General features: G+C 43.4%; 1 protein-coding gene across 2 annotated transcripts; it reads right to left on the minus strand.

The window, feature by feature from the left end:
• Positions 1-281: 281 nt before the first annotated feature.
• Positions 282-25,210, minus strand: PARL (presenilin associated rhomboid like). 2 transcript variants are annotated; one of them, XM_045029684.1, is made up of 10 exons: positions 25,143-25,210; positions 23,316-23,508; positions 22,083-22,223; positions 18,803-18,851; positions 16,242-16,337; positions 14,824-14,973; positions 14,183-14,253; positions 12,698-12,799; positions 4,573-4,670; positions 282-2,406 (listed from the first exon to the last, which is right to left on the minus strand). In XM_045029684.1, exons 1-10 carry the CDS (start codon positions 25,193-25,195, stop codon positions 2,292-2,294), a joined length of 1,068 nt encoding a protein of 355 aa, XP_044885619.1. In that variant the 5' UTR covers positions 25,196-25,210; the 3' UTR covers positions 282-2,291. The 2 variants fall into 2 exon arrangements, with proteins under 2 accessions (XP_044885619.1, XP_044885618.1); XM_045029683.1 differs by lacking the exon at positions 25,143-25,210 and adding an exon at positions 24,581-24,806.
• Between the last annotated feature and the right edge of the window lie 1,586 nt (positions 25,211-26,796).

The raw sequence follows: 26,796 nt of genomic DNA on the forward strand, positions 1-26,796 counted from the left end.
AGTAAAGGAAGAGTACACACAGAAACGTGAACTCCCTGAGTCAAGTGAGTCAATAGTACCAGTGCAAGAAACATTCGTTAGATCCCAACAACTACATTAGACTAAATTTTCTTTTTCTGAGAGTTTAGAATTAAGGTTAACTTTTTTTATCCTCAAATTAGTCACTGTTTATATTGTGATGAAAAATACACCAACTTGTGTTTTATAACAGTAAGCGCCAAAGACTGTAACTGGGTGTTAGCAGCATAGGTTGGTAAGGAGTTTACACCAGTTTTGTGCTCCACCTTTTATTACATTTGGTGCTATTTAGCACCATCTTTAGTTTACCAACAGGAAAAGTAGACATTACATGTATTTTCTACAACGCCTCATTACAAAGTAAAAATGTGCATGTTTTATTTATGCTTATTAGTCACAAAAGACATTTTCATTCCAGTGTAACCCATCTAGCAAAGATAGGTAACTGGTTTATTAGAGCCTCGATCCTGCAAATTACTTCTCCCAGGCAGACCTCGGTGCTCCACTGCAATTAGGGCTGCTGGAAGGGATGCACCTGGCATGGCTACAATTGCAGGACTGGGGCCCACGCTAGTCATTTGCAAAACAAAAAATCCCCCATTCAAACCATCAGTTTAGTGCCACATAGTATTTACATAATAGGAACCATTTTATGCTTGTGTCAAACCCCAGATCAATCTCAAATACATCCAGTTATCAAAAAGAGAGCCTGTGATGAGAAAAACAGCACAGAAGTTTCTGCTGCAGCTTCACGTTCTCATCTTCTTCATCCATTGGCAAGTTCAGAGCCATACACCACTATTTTAGAATCCTCAAAATAATGCTAAATGAAACTATAGGGCAGGAAAGTTTTTTCGTTTTGTGTTTTTTTTAATGAATGCAGTTCACTGGGAGAAAAATGCTGAAGGTGGAATGTCTCCTGTGATAACTCATGGCAAAAATATCCAAACTAACATGAAACAGGCCATTGTTCTAATTACATGCCACAGAACAAAGAAAATTCTCCAGTGACAAATTCTAAACGCATCCTTTGATAATATCTTGGAGGTAGAAGGAACTGAAAGCTAGAATACATTGAATAAGAGCCGGCCATCAGAACATGAGCCAGACTCTTAACATTATTAATGTAGTTTTGCTAGGTGTCAATGCTACTGTACAACTAACATTTAAATGAAGGCCAGTATTTTTCAGATTCATAGAACTTACAGCGAGAAGGGACCATTAGATAATCTAGTCCAGTGGTTCCCAAACTTTAACAACCCACAAACCCTTTTCACAAAAATATCAAATCTCACGAACCCCCTCCTAAAAATGAATATTTCGAGGTATTTTCTCCCTTACGTGAGCATAAATTATAGAAGCAGTGATCTTGGAAATAATTTGTTTTTTTATGATATGCTTATTACACACTAGTTATTACATTATTAATGTCATTACATTATGAAAACACTCTCCAAGATTTCATTTTGTAGCTCATATCACTTTGATTAAGCCTCCTACATGTTTCATCAAGGAGTACCAGATGTAAAACAGCATGAAGGTATTTAAGAAGCCAACTCAAAGAAAGAGTTCCTCCCACAAGCATTCAGGTCTTGAGCAGTCCAGGCAAACAATGCACAACTACAATAAAGCTTAAACTTGTTCTGCCAGGAAGTCATAATCATGGGGCTCGGGCTGTCAGCGCCCAGGATCTGTCCACCATTAGAGAATTTTTTTCTGAGAACCCCGATACATTTCACAAACCCCAGTTTGGGAACCACTGACCTAGTCTGACGACCTTTATATTACAGGCCATTAAATTTCACCCACCTATGCCTGTACTGAGTCTAATACCTTATTTGGTTAAAGCATGTCTTCCAAAAAGGCATCCAGCCTTGATTTGAAGATATCAGGAGAGGGTGGATCCACCTTCCCTTGGTAGTCTGTTTCAATGGTTAATCATCAACACTGTTAAAAAAAAATGTGCTTACATTTATTATTTGAATGTGCTCGGTTTCAGCTTCCAGCCACTTAAGTGAAAATGTTTCTTGTCAAATAGTTTTTAAAAATGTGATGCACACGTTTACTTCATAAACCAGTCAGATATAAACTTTATTTTTTCAACTTTGTCAATTCATTCTCTACTGAACTGCATTTGCATGTGTAGTTTACATTAGAAACTACACATCCTAAGTGGTTTTCTGTGGAGTTGCAAAAAAAATTCCAGAACCAATTCACTTCCATGTCTTCAAGTAGCACACTGTTTTCTGCACAAGCAGGCTGTAAAATTAGAATCAGTGAGATCCTCCACCTCCTTTTCCTCGGCTCTTAGACCTCATTTCATGCCAAGCCTTCACCAGTGGTTCTCTGTTCTTCCATATGAGTTCATGGCCATAAGTTACATACCAACTGAAAACAAAAACAAAACTTCAACTGAAATTAGATCATGCAAAGCTAAAGTTAAGAATGAGATAGAACAGTGAAGGACGATAACTGTAATATCTGTTAAACAGCGTAATAGATGGGATAACCCAGAAGAAGCAGTAATAGAAACGAATAGGGTAAGTTTTTAAAAGAAGTTTGATAAGCTTTTGGAAGAAAACACCGACAACTTTAGGTAAGCTTTCTGGTTCCATTTACTCCTAATAACTTACACAGTTCTAGACTTCCACCTACCCCCATATAGTTGAACAGTAGTTAGCACCTCAAATTTCTATCTTCTGTAGCCAAAAAAATTGCACCAATTACTACTCCACTTAAAAGAATATTAGAGTATAGTATATATTGCTTATGTTAATGCATTCCAACTATATTGCCGCAAAGGTATTTCCCGATATGCACATGAGCTCAGAAAAAAATCTAGAAGAGAGTCACTTCATTTGAAGCAAACTGCCTTCTCTAACTGGATGGATGCAGAAGTAATCCATTGGAAGTAACTTTTCTGGCATAACACAGACATTTAAATGAACATCAGCACCAGGGATCAGCAGAAGGTTATGGTGAGGTTAGGGACCATGGAAGGGAGAGACTGACAGCGCTAGATGAAGCCAGGCAGAATATTCTCCCCATAGTTCTTTACTAATGCATCTCAGTCCTGACTTGCAATAGCACTTTTGTACCAGCCCTCAGCTTCTGCTAAACAGACTGCCAGTCACACCAAGCTACGTGGAATGGACAATTTTCTACGAGGGATTATGCACGTAACACAATACTCATTTCACCTGTGGCCTAATAAGAATACAAACCTAGGTCTTCAATGATGAAGTGATTAGACTGATTATTTACAAGTCTAATGAGTGGGTTTGTGTGGGGGAGGGACAGCAAAGGAGAATGGGAATCGGTCAGTGCACATGTGCCTTTGAGACAACTTTTACTCCAGTTGCCTCAATTTTCTCCCTCCTGTGTGTAATATCAGAGATCTGTCAATGATGTGTGTAGAACCTGTATTATAATGAACACCGATACAGACAAATCAAAATGACATGATAAATCACTAACTAAAGCATTTCGTGTTAAGAGAAGAGGTGGAGAGGAGAATGCAGTAGCTCAGAATTTGTCAGTGTTAAGGAGTCCAACAAATAGCAAAGAGAAAGCTAAACTAAATTTGGAGGGCAAGATGAAAGCATTCACTGATTCTTTTTGATTATATATCAGAGGGGTAGCCGTGTTAGTCTGGATCTGTAAAAGCAGCAAAGAGTCCTGTGTCATCCGACAAAGTGGGTATTCACCCACGAAAGCTCATGCTCCAAAATGTCTGTTAGTCTATAAGGTGCCACAGGACTCTTTGCTGTTTTTGATTATATGAATTTCTGACTGGCCATTTTCAGATAAAAAGAACCATTGTTCTGATTACAGTGCTGTCAGCTAAGAGATGTGGGAGGGGCTAAGAGGGATAATTTATGAGTTTCTGCAGAACTTTTTAGATGTTTTGATGACCTATTTGTATATATATAAACTGCTGGGTAATCTTTTGCCATTTGCATTGAGTTCTTCATGCTCTTATACAGCTATACTAAGTGTCAAGTAGGGTTTTATTTTAAGTGTAATAAGGTTCTTACTGTTAAGAGTGTAAGTCAGACCAGTGGTTCTCAACGAGGTGTCCATAGCCCCCTGGGGGCCCGCAAGCCAGTTTCAGAGGGTCTGCCATGCAGGACTGGCAATAGACTAACGGGGCCCAGGGCTGAAGCTGAAGCCTGAGCAGTGCCATGGAATTTTTATAGCCCCCTTTTTTTGGGGGGGTGGGAGGGGAGGAGTCAGAAAGAAAAAAAGTTGAGAACTCTGGAGCTAGACAATACCATAGCTCTATCTGAGCAAAGAAAAGAGACAGATTAGGTAATTAGTTCAAATGGAATTTGACTTAATAGATCTCACAGTTGCTCACTAACCCACCCAAACTGATGAGAGACACTGAGACATGGGAAGTTTTAGTGAGCTGCGCAATTGAAAAGATGTTTTCATTAGTCCAGTGTGTCCTCCATTAAACTAATGCACCAGAAGTTTTTAAATATTTTCTCTTTTTCTAATACAGAATTGTTTGCACATGATCGATAAAGTTAATAGATAACAAAAACTTACATTCCAAATAGAGCTCCCCCAATATGTGCTGCATGGTCAAAAAATTTCCAACCCAGAACAAGTCCTGCGGTGTCCATTGCAATAATGGCTTTTAAAGCCTAAAAATGAACAAAGCATTGTGTGAGCAGAATCTGCAGCAGTCTCTAATATCCAGCAGTAGGAACACTTCATATTTACCATTAAGCAAACATTTAAACGATAGAACATTCCCCATGACATGCAACAATACTTGCTACATAAAGATTTCTCTTGAGACAGGCCTAGACTCTAGCCCTGCTCTTTTCTCACCAGACAATATACATGAAGTCTACTTCTACCAGAAGCCACAGAAGAAAGGAGGCTAAGAAAGTGGCAGTAAATATAATGTATTTAAAATACTCTACAACCTAAAATGTGCTTTTATTACATTTTAAAAACATATCAGCTCTATTGCAACATAAAGCCAGAAAAGGAGGTAAATTGCTGGAACACTACATATACTACATACAGACAACTCCAATTAAGAAAGTGTAGCAAATCTCATTCACGAGTCAGTTCTATATAAGCCATAATCATTCTATGCAGTAACAGCCTAGATTTGTCTGTGTTCCCAAACACTGCCCCCCCACCACCACCACCATGTGGGTATACACCTCTGCCTCTACTAGATGGAAGGTGTGGGACAGCATCCTCAACTTCTCACCCACTAAATATCTATGACTAGTACCCATGCTGGATGAAATATCAGACCTATTTAAGAGTAGGAGATCAGGATATTCTAGAGTGGTTAAGTACCACTGTATAAGAGAAGTACTGATAATAGTATGTCACCCTTTAGTGGATGCAGTTTTCTAACTAAGTCCTAAGACTTACACAACTATGCACGTTTCTTGGGTTATACACTAGCAGTAATATGGGGCATATTTACCATCGTATTAACTAGAATAATTAGCACCTAATTATATGTACTCAGGATTAAACTAATTGCCTTCAATTTTGAGAGACAGAGTTAATTCTCACATTTGGACTATTATGGTTAGAGGGTTTGTTTGGGGTTTTTTGTGGCCAAAGTGTAATTAAAGAAACAGTGGGTGAGGTGATATCTTTTATTGGACCAATTTCTGTTGGTGAAAGACAAGCTTTCAAGCTTACACAGAGTTGAAGAGCAGCGCTGTGTAAGCTTGTCTCTTTCACCAGCAGAAGATGGTCCAATAAGATATATTACCTTACCCACCTGGCCTCTCTAATATCTTGGGAGCAACATGGGTACAACACTGCAGACAAGGGACAATGAAGTTTCATGATGGAGCTACTTTTTTTTTAAACACTTTAAAGCATGAAATAATTATTTTTTAGGTGTACATTAAGTTTGAAAATGTAACTAAATTATTAACTTTTTGGTGGAGGCAGTGTAAGAGATTAAAGTAATCTGAGGTTTTCAGTGAAATAACTCAGATATTGTTACACTGTTTTAGAGTTAGGGCATGTCTACACTGGCAGTTTACAGTGCTGCAATTTTCTCGCTCAGGGGTGTGAAAAAACACCCCCGAGCGCTGCAAGTTACAGCGCTGTAAAGTGCCAGTGTAGACAGTGCACCAGCTATTCCCCTCGTGGAGGTGGGGTTTTTTAGAGCGCTGGCAGTGCTTTAACGTTTGCAGTGAAGATGTGCCCTAAGGATAGTAAGTAGGAGGTTAGATGAACTCATTAAATAAACTGGTGGCATTAGTGCCTCAGGGTGTGGCTAAATGTTTTCTAAGGGCATGGCTACACTTGCAGATGTAGAGCTCTGGGAGTTAAACAAGCCTTCGGAGACCGCAGCAGGGAAAACGCTGCCCTGTGTTTACACTGTCAGCTACAAGTGCACTGGCATGGCCACATTAGTTGCTCTTGCAACACCACAAAGAACAGTGCATTGTGGTAGCTATCCCAGCGTGTAAGTGGCTGCAACGTGCTTTTCAAATGGGGTGGGGGATTGGAGTGTGACAGGCAGTGTGGTTGTGTGTATGTGAGGGGCGAGACAGTGTGTTTTGGGGGGCAGAGCATCTGTCAGCATGCTGTCTTGTAAGTTCGGACAGCAGCAGACCCCCCTCTCCCCCCGCCCCCTCTCTCTCACACACACACACTCACAGCAGCAGCATTCCACAGTAATGGCTTGCTTTGTCCTGGAGCAGATAAGGATGCCGGCTGTCAGAAACTGAGCTTGGAAAGAATTTATCCGCATGCCTGCCGTCGAGTTCAAAACAATGAGAAGAGTGGCCACTTGACGTCCGGGGATTATGGGACATTTCTGGAGGCCAATCACAGCGCAGTAATGCAACACATTGTCCACACTGACACCCAGGCATTTCAGCCGGGGCGCAGCAAGCTTTATGCTTCTCGTGGAGGTGGATTACCAGCTGCAGAGTCCAGCCGCTCTAAATGCCTTGCCAGTGTGGACACCTCAGGAGTTAGGGCACCCCGGGCTGATTTAATGCACTCTAATTTGCAAGTGTAGCCAAGCCCTAAAGTTTAACCTGTTTCAGGAAAGAGATAATTGAAGGGTTGATGCAAACACAATACAGATCTGCAGAAAAAAAATCCACAGTAAGAACAAAGTTCCAAGACTTAAGTTTAAAGAAAGACTTGAAGGTTAGGTTAGGGGTGTGTCTACACGGGCAGAGTTACAGTGGTGGCAGTTACAGCACCACTCAGAGTACAGAAGGGAAACCGCTGTTGTGTGTTTACACTGTCAGCTGCCTGCACAACAGCATGTTCACACTTGCGGCACTTGTAGCGGTATTCGGAGAGCTGCCCAGAGTGCACCGATCTCACAGAGCAGCTCTTCCTCTTCCACTGCTAAGAGCTGTGGGAAGACAGAGGGGGTCATGGGGCATCCTGGGTCCTGTCCCAATGCCCCGTGATGCATTGCTTCGCATCCCAGCAATCCGTGCTTCCGTCTGCATTTGGTGCCATCTTTCAACGGTTTGTGTACTGCGCACTCTGCTCCTTTGGGCTGCAGGAATGGATCCCGCACTGTTGACCAATATGCTGCTCACTCTCACTAACATGTCACAAGTGGCAGTGGAGTTATTCCTTACACACAACAAAGGCAAGAGCAATTCGACATTGATCTCGCCACGTGTAATAGCTACGACACGCGATTGCTTGTGGCATTCACGGAGGTGCTGACCACAGTGGAACGCCGCTTTTGGGCTTGGGAAACAAGCACTGAGTGGTGGGATCACATCATCATGCACATCTGGGATGATGAGCAGCGGCTGCAGAACTTTCAGATGAGGAAAGCCACATTCATGGGACTGTGTATGAGCTCGCTCCAGCCCTGTGGCACAAGGACACAAGAATGAGAGCTGCCCTGCCATTGGAGAAGTGCGTGGCAATTGCACTGTGGAAACTGGCTACTCCAGACTACCACCATTCGGTCACTAACCAGTTCAGAGTGGGAAAGTCAACCGTTGGACTCGTGTTGACGGAACGGTGCAGGGCCATTAATCGCATCCTGCTCCAAAAGACCATGACATTGGGCAACATGAGTGACATTGTGGATGGCTTTGTACAAATGGGCTTCCCTAAGTGCGGAGGGGCGATAAATGGCATGCATATTCCAATTCTGGCACCAGACCACCTAGCACATTAATCGGAAGGGTTATTTCTCTATGGTTTTCCAGGCGCTTGTGGATCACCGTGGGTCTTTCACAGACATTAATGCAGGCTGGTCTTGAAAGGTGCATGACCCACCCATCTTTCATAACACTGGCCTGTTCATAAAGCTGCAAGGAGATGATCACTGTAGGGGAAGTCAAAATGCCCATTGTGATCCTGGGAGACCTTGCCTACCCCTTAATGCCATGGCTTATGAAGCCATACATGGGGCACCTTGACAGCAACTAGTTCAACAACAGGCTGAGCAAGTGCAGAATGACTGCAGAGTGTGCTTTCGGCAATTTAAAGGCCCGCTGGCGCTGCCTATATGGGAAACTGGACCTGGCCGATGACAATATTCCTATGATTATAGCTGCATGCTGTACGCTCCATAATATTTGTGAAGGGAAGGGTGAAAGCTTCACTCAGGGCTGGACCATTGCGGCTCAGCACCTGGAGGCTGAATGTGAACAGTCAAAGACCAGGGCTATTAGAGAGGCACAGCATGGAGCCATAAGGATTAGGGATGCCTTGAGGCAGCTTTTGAGGGATGCCTTTGAAGCTGAAAGCCACTAATATTTGTTACTATGCTCGGGAGTGCAGTGCTTGTAATGCTAGGAGGTGATTGTTGCAGATGATGCACCCTGAAGGTTTAAGAAAATTGCCTATTGCTTTGCAGGACTGTTTGCTTTCAATTAATGGAATAAAGATTGCTTTCAACGAAAACAATTCTTTTATTAAAAACAACCACGGGAGGAGAGAAACAAACCAAAAAAACACATCAGCACTGAGGGGGATGGGGGAAGGTAGGGTCCCGGGGGAAGGTAGGGTCCTGGAACGGTTAAGATTTGTGTATGTCCAAGGATCATATCCAACCTTCTCCTCTGGAGTGCAGTGCAGTGGGTGCTGTACTTCAGCAGGGCCAAACTGCAGAGGGATGGGTGTTGAGTGCAGTGAGTACGGGAAGTCCGCAGTGCTGGACTATGATGGGGGAGGAGTGGAACGTAGCAAGTACTGACTGGAGCCAGGAGGTTGATATGAGTGTGTTGGCAGTGTCTAGGTGCAGCACAGGAAAGAGTTTTACAACAGCGGCTGCTGGGGAGGGCGGGCGTGGAGCTGCTCAGTTTGCAGTGCTAGTTGCACCTGGAGTGTGTCTGCCTGGCACTCCATAACCTTTAAGACACACTCCGTGGCTTTGTTCTGGCGTGTCGCGTCTCTCTTCAGTTTCTCTTCTCGCTCTCTCGCCACTCCTTCAATTCTTGTTTTTCGGCCACGGAGTGCATCATGACATGACACAGAAAGTCCTCTCCAGTTCTTTCTAATTCTGCGCAGCCGTTCAGCAGGCGATAAGAGGGAGGCTGGGCTCCCAAAGTCATATCCGTGAAGTCAAAATGCAACATTTTACAGAAGCAGTATTGTTTGCAACACACTGACCACTGATTCAGTGATTTAAAACACAGCCACTATTCACATACCTATCAATAACTGGCTGACCCCAAGCAAGCACACGAGCCACAAGACCCCCAAAATGGTGAGTAACCGCAGGGGCAGGGGAAATCAGTATTCCAGGACCATATGGTACACTGGGCACATGTCTCTTGGGGAGAGCCAGCACTGTAGGGGAGGAGTTATAATCATCACTGTCCCCACATTTTCCACAGGCTGTGTTCATTATGGAAGATATCTCGCTGCTGAGGTGAGCAAGGAATCAAGGGAGAGTCTTCTCCAAGACTCTGGCTTCCGCCCTGGCCCTTATGTGGCTTGCCTGTGTGCAGCAATGGTCCCATCACCCCATCCCATGACAGCAGAGTGGCACAGGAAAATTACCCTTAATGGGGCAAGAAACAAAGCAGCTCTGCCAAAGAACCTGTGGCAGCGGATTGCCCAATATCTTCATGAGAGTTTCATGGAGATCTTTGAGGCATATTCCCATGAAGTGAGGGAGTCAATCAACACCCTGTTCTGCCGCCCAGACTAGGCATGTGGTGGTACGTGCATCATACAGACACAAGCATGCTTTCTGCAACCCTCCTGCCCCCAACAACTCACTTCAGTGATTCCCAAAATCAAAGCCACTTACCAGGGGCCTTCTCTCCTGTTTGAACTTCGCCAAGCTCCAACAGCTGAGACTGGCTACCCTCCTCCAGGGTAGAGAAGAGCTCCTGGCTGCATGCATCTCTGACCTCCGAGTCATCCTCTGCCTCTAGGTCCCCCTCCCCCTCCTCGTTCAAGATTTCCTCCTCCTAGCTAGGTCTACTCTCGACTGGCACATGAGCCACCGAAGTATCCACAGTGGCCTTCGCAGTGGAGGTGAGGTCGCCACCAAGTATTGTGTCCAGCTCTTTGTAGAACCGGCAGCTCATGGGCGCAGCACCGGAGTGGCAGTTTGTCTCCCATGCCTTGTGGTAGGTGTTCTGCAGCTCCTTCACTTTGACCCTGCACTGCAGCGTATCCCGGTCATGGCCCCTTTCTGTCATGTATCATGAAATCTGTCCATACGTATCATAATTCCTACGGCTGGAGTGCAGCTGGGACTGGACAGCCTCCTCTCCCCAAATGCTGAGGTGGACCAGCAGGTCAGCACTGCTCCAAATAGGAGATCGCCTGGTGCGTTGAGCAGGCACGGTCACCTGGAAAGATGCACTGAGACCACTGCATGTGTCACTGAGCAAACAGGAAAGGGACTTTCAAAACTGCCAAGGAATTTAAGGAATGGGGATGACGGTTGGTCACCTGAGGGAAGGCTAGTAGAGTTCAAACCGATGAGCAGAGAGGCAAAACAGGCATTGTGGGACACCTCCCGGAGACCAAGCGCAGTGCTGTAATCGACCAGGGTGTCTACACTGGCACTGTGATGCTGTAGCCATGGCACAGAAAGCTGTACGCCTCTCATTGGGGTGGGTTTTTTTTTTGTTTTTTTGTTTTTTTTTAAAAAGCACTGCAACTGCACAGTTTCTGTGCACTAAGTGGCTTGGCAGTGTGTACACCTCGGGAGTTACAATGCAGAAAGCTGCTTTAGTGTGCAGAAACTTGCCAATGTAGACAAGGCCTAAGAAATGCTTGGAAATTTAAAACTGATAGAATCTCAGTAAACTCATTCCCGTACAACACATTTTAAACCCAGTTGTCTTAAAATGGGTTAAAACAAAGCAATTAAGCTATCATACTAAAACAATGTTCAGTAGCATACAAAAAAGATGACTATGCATCTTAACTCAGGAGTCAAAATACCGTATATTCCGGCGTATAAGACGACTTTCTATATTAAAAAACAACCCCCAAAAATCGGGGGTCGTCTTATACGCCGGGTATAAACAGCGGGCGGCTGGGATTTAAAAGGCTCTGTGCTCCCCGCCGCAGCAGGCAACCCAGAGCCCTCTGATTCCCGGCCGTGGCTGGGATTTAAAAGGCTCTGGGCTCCCCGCCGCAGCGGGCAGCCCAGAGCCCTCTGATTCCCGGCCGTGGCTGGGATTTAAAAGGCTCTGGGCTCCCCGCCGCAGCGGGCAGCCCAGAGCCCTCTGATTCCCGGCTGCGGCTGGAATTTAAAAGGCTCTGGGCTCCCCCCCCTCGGAAGGGGGGGTCGTCTTATAGGGCGAGTATAGGCCAAAACCTATATTTTAACTGTAAAATTAGGGGGTCGTCTTATACGCCCCGTCGCCTTATACGGCGGAAAATACAGTATATGAATGAGTTTATAAAACTATATGTATTTTTAAAAGCAGCTAAAGGAATCAAAGAATGTGAATATTAAGAATGTGCCACAAAAGCCCCAGTGATCTATTCCTGTTCCTTAAACTTATGTTCTTAGAAGCAGCAGTAGGAAGTGTCTAAAGCAGGAGACAAGCATCTATAGCAGTGCGATTAGAAATAATTTTTTTCTGGAAAATTTAAATTCTCAAATCTGTCTCTGCCTTTGCTTATTCGCTTCCGAGTTATTTTTCATTTAAAGTTGCCTGAAATAAGTAACCAGGTCTTACAGTTTATCCCTAACAAACATAGCCGTACACTATGTGCCACACTTTGAATAACAAGAGGTTCCCACAGTGCACATACACAATTTTGTTGTACTTCCTCACAGGCATCGGGTTCCCTTTCCCAACCCCCATTTCCTGCAGCTTTAAGAATTGGGTGTGAAATACATCTCCAAGAAGCAATCTAGAAGTTAAGCTCTACACAATTTTTAAACAAAGAGACAAGCAATTGAAAACAAGCCTGATTCTTGATTGCTCTACACCACGTCTAGTCATATACTAGACTAGAGTCAGTGCGGAACTCTACCATATGAGAATGACATTTTATGCCCACTTTGCATTGGTGTAAATGACTACATAAAGTTCAGAGCAACAGCAAATCAGGCCCTAGGAGTTCGAGCCATGACCGTGCATTTAAATAAAAAGTTAGATATACAAACAATATTCATATTAAAAGGAGACATTCAGATACTGTTGGAGTGTAGGGAAAGGAAAATATTTAAAGTATATAATTTCTGATATTCAAAGACACTTACATTTCCTGCTGTAAATGTGAACATTGGAAGAAGTATGATGGCTAGTTTTGCTTCTGGCATCTTCGTGCATACTGCTGCAAGGACAGTCATTATAGCTCCTGACTGAAAATACATTAAAATACATGAAAGTGAGCTGAGATATTACACAATGGAAATTTATTTTTCTGTATGTGAACCTATTTTGCTTGCTGCCTTTCTTTTCCAGTGCAGCCCTATGACAAGTCCCAAAGCACAGAACAGTATAGTAAGTTTACTATAGAAATAAATCAAGAAATCATTGCTTTATTTTGAGATCTGAATGTATAAAAGCTGAAAGAATTGTTTCCTATGTCCTCACTGTCTGACCGCTAAAAAACAAGTCGTAACCTTTTCTGAAAACCATGCCATTTGTAACAATCATAAATAACCGATGTTAATATAGTGCCCTTCATGCCAATGAATTTTAGAAATATACATGTAGCACTGCTGAAATGTAACTGTAGCTAAGGTGAAAGCAACCACTCAGTTTAAAGCATGCTGGACATCAGCAGATGACAACTTTTTTGGACAAGGAAACTGGAGCAAACCCCTCCTCTAACAACATAAATCCATGGGATCTTCCAAGTCCATGCATGGATAGGATCTTAAAGTGTATGCAAGTTTGTGTGGTAATATCAACACCTGATCAGTGAGAAAGTTACTCTGTAGCAAATACAAATGACTTGCAGGATAAGTGAATCGTATGTATATGGCATTAATTTAAATTCAGCTTATCAACTGCAGCTCTAGTTGTCCAACAAGTTCCTCCCTCCATGTTTTTTAAAAAAAAGCCAGAACATGATATAAATAAAACCTCCAAAAAAACAAATCTTGATCCAGCAGCAAGTTCACTTTACCCTTACTATAAGTTGAGTGCCTTAAAACATCCCAAAGCTTTGATAGCAAGTATTTTTATTTAGAAAAAATTTAAGCAGAACAGAAGATAAGCATGCCACTCCTGCCAACTTCAGAAATTCTATAAATTGAGCGTGCTCAAGCAAAAGTTCTATATTTTTGGGAAGGAAGTTGATGGGAAACATTTCACCAGCATTACTTGTTAATTTCTACCGTCCCTGATCATATGATCTCTTGTGATCTCTTCAAAAAGAATACAATTTTCAATAATTAGAGCATAATTATGCATTACAGCTTCATGCAACAACCTTTATAAAACAGTGAGTTCAGTTCTAGAACTTATCTGCTCAGTGACAAGAGCTCCTGCTGTTAAGCACTAGTTTACAACCATTAGCATTTAGCAGCATTGGTTCTGTACCAAGGGCTTGGAAGAATGGCCCAGTTCTCGCACAGGAATGACTGATTACTCTCAACGCTGGTAACCTCTGCCTGCCTTCCCAAGCTAACATATCTCTGATTTTTTAGAAAGCTGTGGAATACAGTGCTTTGAAACTGGTTGTAGTGATGCTACGAGATATAGAATTTGCGGATTTTAAAACGTATGCTACTTACAGCTCCAAGTGATGGTCCAAATCTTCCAGTAGTTACTTTACTGACATAACTGACAAATGTGGAGATAACACCTAAAAAAGGTGAAATTACTGTTAGAAACCATATCAGGAATGTAAGCGAGGAGCAGGAAGCACCAAAATATTGCCTGAATGTTTGCATGGAGGTATCTTGCATACTAATTTTTTAACTTAATTTTTTGAGGCGGTAGAAATGGAAACTAGAAACAGTTGTAGTTTTGTCTGTCATCTCAGGGATGTCCTAAGACAATGTTAAAAACTAATAGTTCAGTGATGAAGCATGACTTTAAATACAAGGCTTGCACTTTGACAGCCTAAAACCAAACATTCCAATGTGATCAGTGCTCTGTTCTGCAGCAGTTCTTTGGGGGCAGGGACCATCTTTTTGTTCTTTGTTCAGTGCCTCGCACAATGTGGGTCTGGTCCATGACTAGGGCTCCTAGGTACTATGGTATTACAAATAAATCATTAAAATAAGCACCGTGGTTGGGGTACAACACCCTATGGGAATGAAGAATCAGTGTCTGCAGCCAGGGAAAAATACATTAATCTCTCTCTCACTTCCTACCTGCATTAAGTATGATCATGACATTTCTTTAAAGTATTAATTTTTTGAAAAATTACCTGCAGAAAGGTACACTGCCATGAACTGCTCACGTCCCAAAAGAGACACTATACTTGAAGAAAAACTCCACAACACATACATATTTGCAGCCATGTGGAACAAAGAGAAATGACTAAATGTAGAGAGCAGCATGGGAGAGCAAAGGACTCCTACAAGAAGAAGAAAACTAGTGGTTACTGAAGAATACAGGCCATTTTAGTATTTTTATTTTCATTTGTGTGCATAAGTATTTACAGCATAAGCAAGAGAAAATATAGTTATCAGACTTCTTAAATATTTCATAAGCTTTAAACATGTAAAATGCGAGAAGTGTAATGAGCATCAGATTCAGTGTGGTGATTGCCGAATCATGAAACATTTTCTAAGAAATCCGTCACCCATGTGAAATAGTACATTAAAGATTTCCTTGTGGAGAGTTTACATGGATTTTTCAAAAGATTCTACACCATTCTTTGGAGAGTGGGAAAGCCACTTTTTTTTCCATTATGAGGGTTTTGTCCAATTATAACCGCTTAGGTTAAGGTATGAAGGAGAATCTTAGCTTTCATTTTAAAAAATGTCTAGTCCTATTCAGTGCAATGGTAAAATAGATAGAAACCAATCTCTAGTTCAAAGTCTGACAATTTCAGAGGACCATAAATCAACTGGGAGTCCAACTCCCACTGAAATTCAGTTAGTTGCCCAAATCCCTTAGGCTTTCCAAATCCCTGCCTAAAAGGCCCAAACATCTGGGTTCCACTTCTACAGCAGGAGTGAGGGATGGGAGGTATCAGAAGAGCCCCCTCCATCATGCATCCTCCACAGCCCGTCTCTATTTTGGAAATGGACCCCAACTGCTTGTGCCTTTAGAGCCTACAGTTAACATTTTCAAGGCTATTGTACCATGAATGAAAGCTGAGATTCTTCTTCATGTGGAGAAAAGGCCAGCTCTGTGGCAAGGGACTTGTAGGAACCCTCTCATGCTCATTGGCAAGTATATAATTGTTATATCGTGATAAGCGAATGCACACCATTCTGCATGTGTGGTGGTGCCCATCTCCCCTGCACTCAAGCCACTAATTCCTAGCAGTGGCGAATATTAATGTTCAAAAATAAAGAACAACTTCAAAACAGCTTTTTTAAGAACCATAAAATTGGTTTGTTTCCTCCCAAAAGACAAGGAAGAGCAATAATCAGGACAGAGCTAGGACTTCATTCCACTATGAGAAAAATTCCCTTTTGCAAAGACAAACCATTTGTTGTTCAGCATGGCACACTTGAAGATACTGGACCTCAAAATCTTGACATTATGATCTCTAGCAAAGCTATTTTTGGAAAAAATATGTTTCTATAAATATATTATTTATAATTTACCCCTCACCAATGTCCGCCTGTTGAATTGGACGGATGGACATATACCCACACACAGGACACTTACTAGAGGCTGGATTAGATGTGAAGTAAGTAATCATTGTCCGCTGCATAGAAGGGATTCTCCATAAACAGAACACAAAGACATTTGCAGCTATGATACCTAATAAGAAAAAATCCAATGTAGAGACAAAGTATGAATATAACATGCAAGAATGAAGCACGTGGTAGCAAAGTTTCAGAATTTCAGAACCACATTTACAACAATATCCACATTTTTTCTTTGCTACTCCCATATAAAATGGCAATTTTTAATTTTTATTTTCTGATGATTTTAAGAAAAATGAACTGGAATTCAGAAATCTTTACATGATGAAAACCCTTTTAACAGAAGTCACATTTTGTATCTAAACTAGTGTTCCTTTAGTTGCACAAAATACCACACAAGTATACTGTCCAGTGAGTCACTTTGCAACCAATCTGCTACAACTAATCTTCCAAGAAATCTGCAACTACAATTTTTTTTGTAATTTACAAATTGTTGTTTACTTACTAAGTTTTAATTTTGATCACATTCTAATTTAGATAAGAATGTAAATGATTGAGAGCAGACTGATGAAAGTTTACATCCTTGCATGTTTCCTTCCAGGTATTTGCTGACACCTAAAACCAAATTAAAATACAGCTTTGGCTCTGGAAAGCACATAAAACTGTTTTTAAAGATCTGAACGGTTTATATTATAAATCTGGCATTCCTGGGGATGGGGAGGGAGGGAAAGATCATTTCTTTCCTTGTAAAAACTTAGATTCCTTATTTTCATGACTTATTTGAAAGACTCCTGCTGAACTCAAACCAGAAAAATATTTTCAAGGCTATTTATATCTGAAATTCTCTATTTAGAATCTGTATAATCTACTTTCTCTGAGCTGCTTTTAGCTTTAAGAGAGAGCCTATCCTATGCTACAGTGCTTTCTTATTAACCAAAGATTTCATTATGTGCTCAACATCACCAAGTTATACAAGATCTCAACAAGGAATTTTTGCAAAATAATTCCAAATCTGTTCTGGTGCAACATGGCAGATAAGTATGTTTGAAAGGTTTCAATGTATACCAGTTAAATTTATAAATAAGGCCCTATTTAATTTGCAATATTGTGGAAATTGCGAATTCCACAGTATTAGGTTTCCATTGCAATTTTGACAATGGGAGCCCTGGGTGGCTGCCAACAGTGGAAAATCGCAGAACAGTAACAATAGGCTTTATTACTGCAAATAAGAAGGTCCATGATCATTTTTCCGCAATTTTCCATGACTTGTCCGCAACTCAGCTGCAATTTTTTGACAATCATCCTGCAAGTCAAGTAGGGCCTTAAATATAAATATTAACCATATATTGAGAATCACCACAGACTATGCAGGATTAATTTTCCACCTAATTTTTCAAAATACAATATTGGCACCACTTTGTTTAGACATAATAAAAGCTTAAGTTGGATATTAAGAGTAATCCAAAATATTGTATAAAACCAGTTGATCAGACCTTATATTTAGCTGGAATTCTTTAATGTGTCTATGACTGCCCTAGACATTCAAGACTTAAGTGCAATTTATTTTTAGACTCCCGAGCAATCCTTTAAAATGAGGCAGAAAGTGGCTGAAAGCAATTTTGTCCTGAAAAAATTACTTTTTCTATATAAATTTATGTTTTATGACAAATGGAAACACTGATAATTTAGACTCCAGTATGATTAATAGAAATCTGCTCAGGTACTCAATAAATATTTTTACATACAGCATACATAACACAGAGCATGTTCTAGATTAAATGCCATAAATTAGCTATTTCTCATCAATTTTTCTCTTTAATCTGAATAGCGATGTGAGATGTCTATTAATGGGATTTCAAAAATTCTGTATTAAGCAGATTCCATGCAACGCCTGTTAAATATAAATACCTTTGTATTATGTAACAAAATCTGATACACAACAAGATAGCTACCTCCTGTTTGCAACATTGTGTATGCAGTCACAGGAAGCAGTGAATTTATGCTGCAACACATCATGGAGAAAAATTACAACATGTTTCCATTGTTTCTGGTTATGATGCATAAAATTGCATGATATTCCTTGGATGACAAAGAATATTTCCAGAAAAAGGAAACGATAGCCATATTACCCAGTAGTACACCCTAAATCTACCTCTCATGAGAAAGCTGTTAACTTGAAGGACAACCAATATTCAACACGATTTGTGCTGGTAGTAATAGCACTGCTTTTCAGGCTCTGGCAACGTTGTAGAAATTCTTTACTATGCTGCTTCTGAGGGTCCCTCATGCCCAGTTTTTACTGTACTTCTATACATATAGCGGAAGGAAGATTCTGACTAATACTACACAATATTCAAACAAGTGAGTGGAGATTTCATTTAACGTACAAGAAATATGTTCTGTGAGAAGGAATGGGTAGCAGATGCAGATGGGGAATGAAAATACCGTGTACGTACACAGATTTGCTTTGTTTCTTACAATCGATAAGCATGGTATGAAAGCCATCTATTGTGACATACTGTACCTGTTTGCCATAAGTCTCTTCCTGTGAATGTCTAATACTTGTAAGCTAACACAAACCTGTCACAGTCCGCTGACCCTCACTCAGGCTATTCCACCACTTGTTAACCTGAAAGAGAATAAGTAGTATTCACTGACCTCCCAAAATAGCTAGGATCTCAGAACTATTTGAAAATCACATAAGGTTCCACTTAAATAAATAAAAATCAAGTTGTTTTTTTTAAACAGAAGGATTGAGTTAATATACGCTTCTAATATTCATTCTGCTAGACTTAAAATAGTTTTATAAAAGTTATATTTCCTGTTCATATATTTTTTAAAATCTCCTCTTTCAGTTAAATATCCTGTTATAGAAAAAAATCCAATCCTTACATGATATTAAATGGCAGAGCCCCATTGAATTCCAAAGAATGATATCAGTTTATACCAATGAAGATCTTGTGTATTTATGTGCATCTCCTAGGCCAGGGTGGGCAAACTTTTTGACCTGAGAGCCACATCAGGGTTCTGAAACTGTATAGAGGGCCAGGTAGGAAATGCTGTGCCTCCCCAAACAGCCTGGCTCCTGACCCCTACCCACCATCTCCCACTTTCCACCCTCTGACTGCCCCCCTCAGAACTCCTGTCCCATCCAACCCCCCCGCTCTTTGTCCTGACTGCCCCCTCCCAGGACCCCCCTAACCACCCTCTCCTGGGACCCCATCCCCTATCCAATCCCACTGCTCCCTAGCCCGACCCCTATTCAGACCCCCACCCTGACAGGCCTCCCAGGACTCCCACGCCTATCCAACCCCTCGTGTTCCCCATCCCCTGACCACCCCCACCTGGAACCTCCGTCCCATCCAACTGCTCCCTGCCCACCCCCCAGGATCCCCTGCCCCTTATCCAACCCCACCACTACCTGCCCCCATACCATGCCACTCAGAGCACCAGGACTGGCAACCCCACCGCCTGGCAGTCTAGAGCGCCAGGGTAGGCTGGCAGCTCTCGCAGCCACACTGCCCGGCAGGAGCTCGCAGCCCGCCGCCCACACTGCTGGCAGCACATGGAGCTGAGGCTGTGGGGGGGAGGGGGAACAGCAGGGGAGGGGATGGGGGCTAGCCTCCCTGGCCGGGAGCTCAAGGGCCAGGCAGGAGGGTCCTGGAGGCCACAGTTTGCACACCTCTGTACTAGGCAGAGACTCTTACTGGCAGCTATTTGTGGTCTCACACCACCCACCTTTGAGAATCCACCTTTGTGCCAGAGGTCATTCTTTGCAGAAGCAGCTCACAGGAGGTGGCATTCACTCCCCCTTGTATCCAGTTCAGCCCATCCCTCCTCCACCTTTAAGAAACCCCCTAGAAAAATGTATTATGATCACAGGCAACTCTTAGGTGTGCTTTTTTCCCTCTGACCCCTTCTAATAGTCCCTTTTAAATATTTTTTAAAAAAACTGTTGGTTTGATTATACTAGTTTTATAACACTCCAAGGTGCTACATAAATTATTTCTATAGGTTGGACAAAAAGTAACCAAATAAGATTTCAGTGAATTGTTCATTTCAAAGTCATCACTCCCTCTCTCCCCACGTCCTTAATTATCTGGCATAGGATCTAGATAAACCCATATCAATATTTTCTCTCCATCATATCCTCCAGTATGGCCATTATGCAAACATGATTTTGTGTAATACAAAAAGCCTACATGCCTTTACTAACTAGCACTGGATGCTGAATTTAGAAGGTTATTTGTATTACCAGATGGAGATGGGAACTGGAGATTTTTTTTAAAATGTATTAGCAATGACATGGTAGTTTTGTTTATTATATTTTAGATAGGAAAGGGTTGCTGGATTCTAATTAGCTATCAGAGAATTTAGTACTAAACTTGTTTTCTTCACAATTTCTAAATACTCTTAAGGGTAGCTTTGATCTTACATGGGATTCATATAAACACAGATGATGAGACATGCATTTGGATAGGGTAAGTACTACAGTGTATTCAACTCGCATCATGGACACAGAGGGTTCCTCTGCATCCTGCTCAGGGCACAGTGCCTTTGCAGCTGCACACTCACCCTTACTAATAGTGGAAGAAACAGACCAGGACTAGGAATCAGACCTGCTCTACCGCTTGCCAGGGAACCAACTTCTCAGTGGGTATAATGTACAGAACCCATTTCTTATATTTTAAATGAAAATACTACAGCAAAGTGCAAGTGATTATGGTATCTAGTGTTGCCAACTGATAATTTTATCATAAGTCTAGCAATATTTGGTCTTTGTCTTAAAGTCACAAATTCTGGAGTCAGGTGTTTACTTGGGAATTTTTTTTTAACTGTTATACAAAAAGTTTCTAGTCCTTATAATTGCAAATAAAAGCTTAAAACATGAAACTTAAAGGCTCAAAACCCAGAAAACAAGCATCTCATATTTATGCCTTTTTAAAAAAAAAAAAAATCTCATGATTTTTAAGCCAATGATTTTTGAACACAAAGAGTTGGCAATACTACGCCTTCTAACACGATAAAAAAGTGAGTGGCATTTTAAGATATATTAGACATACCAAGAACTATTGGTCTCCCTTTCTTTTATTTTGGTGGGGGGGGGGGAGCAAGAAGGGGGCTGCTATTTCATCTCTTCAGTATCTATTTGATAGCAGTGCCAAATGTTTAGTTTTCATCTGTGCTAATTGTGAATCAGCTTCCTTTCGAATTAACATATAGCACACTGTAAGCTGCAAGCCAGTCTCCCCAGCCCAGAAAGGACTAATGCCACCCCCAAAAGTCTGTTCAGGCCCTTCCTTCAGGGTCCAGTTTCATTCTTTAAATACAAGACTCAGAGTAACACACACAGTTATCCCTCTGATCAAAATAGTTTGCAGGGCACCTGAGGCTTTTCCCCTTGCAACTCTTCCCACTGCTCCAGAGCCAGCCATGGGAGCCAACTTCCTTCCTGCAGCTCTCCTAGCCCTTTATATAGGAATCAACTGACCCATTCCCAACTGAGTCTGATAATAGAACAGGGCCAACCCCAACCGCCCTGACGCTTAAAGGGACAGACCATCCTGTTATGCAAACCTGTGTCATTTCTGCCATACAGCACTAATCAGAAAAGTTGTTTAAGTGCCAAGAATTTGTACTATAAAAGAAAGACAAGTCTCTATTACTGTACTCAACCAATACTAGAGGCATCAATATACATGCCTGATTTTTAGTTTGTTTTATACATGGCAGTCTTCCAAGGTTACATTACTGAGGTAGGTCAAGCATCATATTCAGTAAAACACTAAGCACACTATTCATATGCAGTACATGCTATTATAGTCCTATAGTCACTGCACAACATAGTTATGTTGTGTACCTGCTTTCTGAAGTCTCCATTTTTCTGAGGTCGTAACTTATCCATCCAATCTGCTCGAGCCTCATCAAAATAGTTCTGGACCCGGGATTTTAGGTATTCATACTGCCAAATAGCAGCTGATCCAAATGCACAGCCTGTAAACTATGTAACATTAGATGCATTCAAAATCAAAGTCTAATATGGAAGACAAATCCTTATACAATTTTAGGTAAAAATATAGAATGTGCTCCTACCGCACTTACATATTAATACTATTAAAAACATTCAAACAGTGAGGTTCTCACTGAATTATGTAGCAATATTGATTGTATTACGCAATATTTAATAAGAGCCTTCTTTTATGGTTATTTTGCCAGACATTGCAGGTTACTACCTAACTGCCAGTTTGTGGCAGGATTAGACAATACCGTGCCACAAAAATCAGGACTCTTGTTGCAAAATTTAGGGTCAGTGTGCTAAACTACATGTTAGGAGAGGTCTTCATTCCCTTTCTTTCAGGCTGGAAGGAGAAGGGAAACAGGTACCAGAGGATGGGACACTGACTGGGATGCAACAGGAAAGGGACTCTGAACGCATCCGATGAAGTGGGTTTTAGCCCACGAAAGCTTGTGATCAAATAAATTTGTTAGTCTCTAAGGTGCCACAAGTACTACTCCTCCTTTTTACCTTCAAGGATGACTCAGAAAGGTTGTAGAGTATATGAAAACAGCTAGCAGTTTGTTTAGCTTCAGGCTGATTTTTTTTAACCTTATGTGGGAGAGGGAGAAGTACTGGCAACACTCAGGGGTCAATAAGAAGCTAGCTGAATAGTATATGTAGGGGAAACGTATTCAAGAATATTCTCTCCCTCTGAAAGGAACAGCAGCTCCTTTAGGACTGGCAAGCAAGACACTGTGCAGATTAGAAAAATACAGGACTATTTAAACAGGCATTCCCAGATTAATGGGGTAACAATGTGGTAATACTCTTTCTGGAAGAAATCCACCAAACCCACCAAAGATAGTGAGTTAAAATAGAAAAAAGTATGTTCTGAGAAAACTGTTTTTAAAAATTAAGAAAAGGTACCTTGATGGTGACAGGTGTACAGCCTCATGCAATAAGCTTCTGGGATTAATTGCATTATTTTTAATGGAATACTCTTGCTTATCATTCACAAATTCTATTGCAGTCACCTGCACGAGTAACTCCGCATCAATGCTATTTCTAATACATGTAACATGATGGCACAATTACCCCAATTGTAAAAAAGAATGGCTTCACAAGATGCTTCAGCGAAGGGGAAGAAGTATAAAAGATTGTTTCCTGTACTGGAGGAGACAGACTGCTTTTGTATGGTTTGGAGCCAGTTTCTTGGTCTGGTTTTCGAGGTTCAGTCTTTTGTGGCACTCTTTTGAATCCATTTCTCTGCTGTGCATATAAAGTAAACCTGGGGAAAAGAAGAAATGTGTGCCATATACAAAGTCAATGTTGACTCACTATTTCTATTTAAATCCAGATAGTCTTATTATCTAGACATTACAGAAACTTTTTGGTAGGGTGGGGGAGACAGACCAGCTAACTTCTTTACACAACTGTAAAGGTGTGTGTTCTTCACCTGCATGCTACAGAATTTCCTTGCTTCAGGAGTTACTCTGCCTTTCACAGAATGGGGAAACTAGCTATTGTGTGTTTCATACTCTCATTTTCCAGTCTAGCTTGCACAAGGATATGAAAATACAATAATCATGGTATCAGCATACTAGCTAAAAGTGCTGGCAACATGGTGCAACTCTACCTGTTATTCATTGTGTTAGGAAACTAACTCAGACAATTCATTTCCCAAGGCTGGGGAGCTGCTAGGCAGCAGCTTAAGTTTCAGGCCTGGGAATGGCCAAGTTAATTTTCTGTTACTTCAAGTGTAATCCTTAGTGCATTACCCTGTTATCAAGTAATATGGTTAAAATAACACCACTGGATGGCAGTGCGCTTGAGTTAATGCTGAAGGAATTTCAACTGTGGGAATTTCCTCATTTTAATGCTCGATCTTAGTACTGCACTACCACCTGGGGACAGTGCTCTCAGCCGGTTAAATGCCCCCCGGAGGGAGGGGGGGGGTCTCAACCTGCCCTGGCCAAGGGGTGCCAGGTGCGTGCTGGAGACCCATAGGCCCAACACTGGTTCTACACAGCCGGGCTCCGCTCCCTGGCGTGATTTTCAGGAGATTTCAACATTTCCTCTGAAACGCCATGCAGCGGCCGGCTGGAGGGGCTGGGCCCCGCCAGGGCACAGGCCAGGGGGAGACGGGCAGAGGCCAGGCTGGGTCTCGCCGGTTAAAGCCCTCAGCTCGCAGCCGGGGCGCAGCTCACACGGCACCATGACTGCGCTGGGGCCCTTCCCACCCCACCAGCGGCCATCGGGGGCACGCCCCCGTCCCCGGTGCCTAGCACCGGAGCCCCCTCCCGGCTCATCGCACCGGCCTCAGCGGGGACCCCGTCCCGGGCGGGCCGCTCCCCCCGTACCTGTGCCCCCGGGAGCGGCGGCCGCTCAGCACCTCTCGGCTGCAGAGCCGGGCCCAGCAGCTCCACGCCATGTTCCGACCCTGGCCCGCCCCGCGCCTCAAGCGCTTCCGGAGCACCCGGCAGCCCCGGCCGCCATCTAACCAGGGCGTCACAAAGGGACAGGGGAGGGCTGGATCCCGACCAAACTACAGCGCGGGGAAGGACAGCCCGCCCCACACGCACATGCCCGGCCGCAGCTGGGACAGGGCTGGGCCTGGCCGGTAGCTACCGGTCCCGTAGAGACTGCACGGTCGCTCATCAGACGCCATGTTGAGAAGGGTATTTCACTCCGGTCAACAGCAACCGCCATGTTGAGAAGGCTATAGGCCACATCGCACTTTAGCCGCCATGTTGAGAGGGTCATCGCCTCTTTCCCGGCTCGACCTCGGCCATGTTGAGAAGGGCATTTCCGGTATTCCCAGCTCAGCCTGGGCCGCTATGTTGAGAAAGTCATTACCACGTGACCACAGAGCCTCCCCCGCCCCTCCATGTTGAGAGGGGCATTTTCGAAGACTGATGTTACCTCCTCCCCGCCTCGATGCCTAAGTGAAAAGCTGTTTCAAAGATGGGGGCCATCAGGAGGCGCGCAGGGCTGGGGTGTCTGTGGGCCCCCTGGAGAGGGCTGGAGTCGAGATCCCACTGGGTCTGTTGCTGAGGGGCGCTGACCCTGGGGGCTGAGGGTAGCAGCTGCCATAGGCGGCAGGTTTGTATAATTTTTGGTGGGGCCCAAAATGGTGGGGCCCCCCCGCTCCCGCCCTGTAAGCCGATATAAAATGAAGCTACAACGCGTCAGCGCCACAAGATTACAAGGGTCAATTAAAAGTGGAAAGTCAGAAGCAGCACTTGCCTACTTCAATATACGGTATTATATTTTGTTGCATCTGTTGTGATGAAGTGGGAATGTTCTTAATATTTTCTCTGAATACTGTGTGGGTGCCTCAGTTTCCCCTGCAAGATGCCAACTGAAGGTGTTGGGGACAAAGAGATCAGGTGGCCTCCTTGTCCAGAAGAGACACAGAGGCCAGAGGAGGGAGTGTCAGTTTGGAGCTGGCTGGGGAAATTGGGAGAGACCCAGAACTTGGTTCTGGGCTCCCCACCCCCCAAGATGGACCTGACAGAGGGGTTCTGTTTTCTGTACCAACAAGCTCTGTTTAAACTGTGTTCCCGTCATCTAATAAACCTTCTGTTTTACTGTCTGGCTGAGAGTCACATCTGACTGCAGAGTTGGGGTGCAGCGACCTCTGGTTGCCCCAGGACCAGCCTGGGCAGACTCACTTTGGAAAGTGCATGACGTGGAAGGGCATGCTGAATGCTTCGAGGTCAGACCCAGGAAGGTGTAAGCTTCTTGCCCTGGAGACAGTCTGCTCCAAGAGAGGAGGCTCCCTCAGAGTCCTGACTGGCTTTGTATGGAGTTGTTCCAAAGCATCACAGCATCCCCTTCTACACCGTGCACTTCCCAGAAGTCCGCACAGGCACTGACACTCCCTCCTCCGGCCTTTGTCTCTTTTCCAGGCATTAGGAGGCCACCTGATCTCTCTGTTCTCCAACACCTTCAGTTGGCACCTTGCAGGGGAAACTGATTTGGGAGAAATGAAGTAAAAGCTGCCCAAACCGAGCTTGAGCACTCCTGAATTTTGAGGTGTTCAAATCTGGAAGGCAGGTGCTGGGGGTGGGAGAGGGCTGTGGGCTCCATGGGGGAGCATGGCAGCAACTGTCTGGAGCTGCATGGAGCCAGATACGCTGGTCTGAGTGGCACAGTAAGCAGTTTGGGGGTTGGAGAAGAGGTAGGGAGTTCCGGGGGGCAGTCAAGGGACAAGGAGCAGGGGGAGTTGGATGGGGCAGAGGTTCGAAGGGGCAGTCAGGGGACAGGCAGCAATTGGATAGGCATGGGAGTCTAAGAGGTTTATCAGGGGACAGGTAGCGGGTGCGGTCCTGGGGGGGGGAAGTTGGGTGGGGTCTCAGGAGGGGGCAGTTGGGGACAAGGAGAAGGGAGGCTTAGATAGGGGCTGAGGTCCCAAGGGGCAGTTAGGGGCAGGGGTCTCGGGAGGGGGTAATTGGGGAACAAGGACCAGTGGGGCTTAGATAGGGGGTGGAGGTTCTGGGGGGCAGTTGGGGCAGGGGTCTGGGGAGGGGGCAATCAGCGGACAGAGGCTGGGATTCAAAGGGCTCTGGGCTGC

The sequence above is a fragment of the Mauremys mutica genome, chromosome 9, assembly GCF_020497125.1.
Source record: "Mauremys mutica isolate MM-2020 ecotype Southern chromosome 9, ASM2049712v1, whole genome shotgun sequence".
Classification (NCBI taxonomy): Eukaryota; Metazoa; Chordata; order Testudines; family Geoemydidae; genus Mauremys; species Mauremys mutica.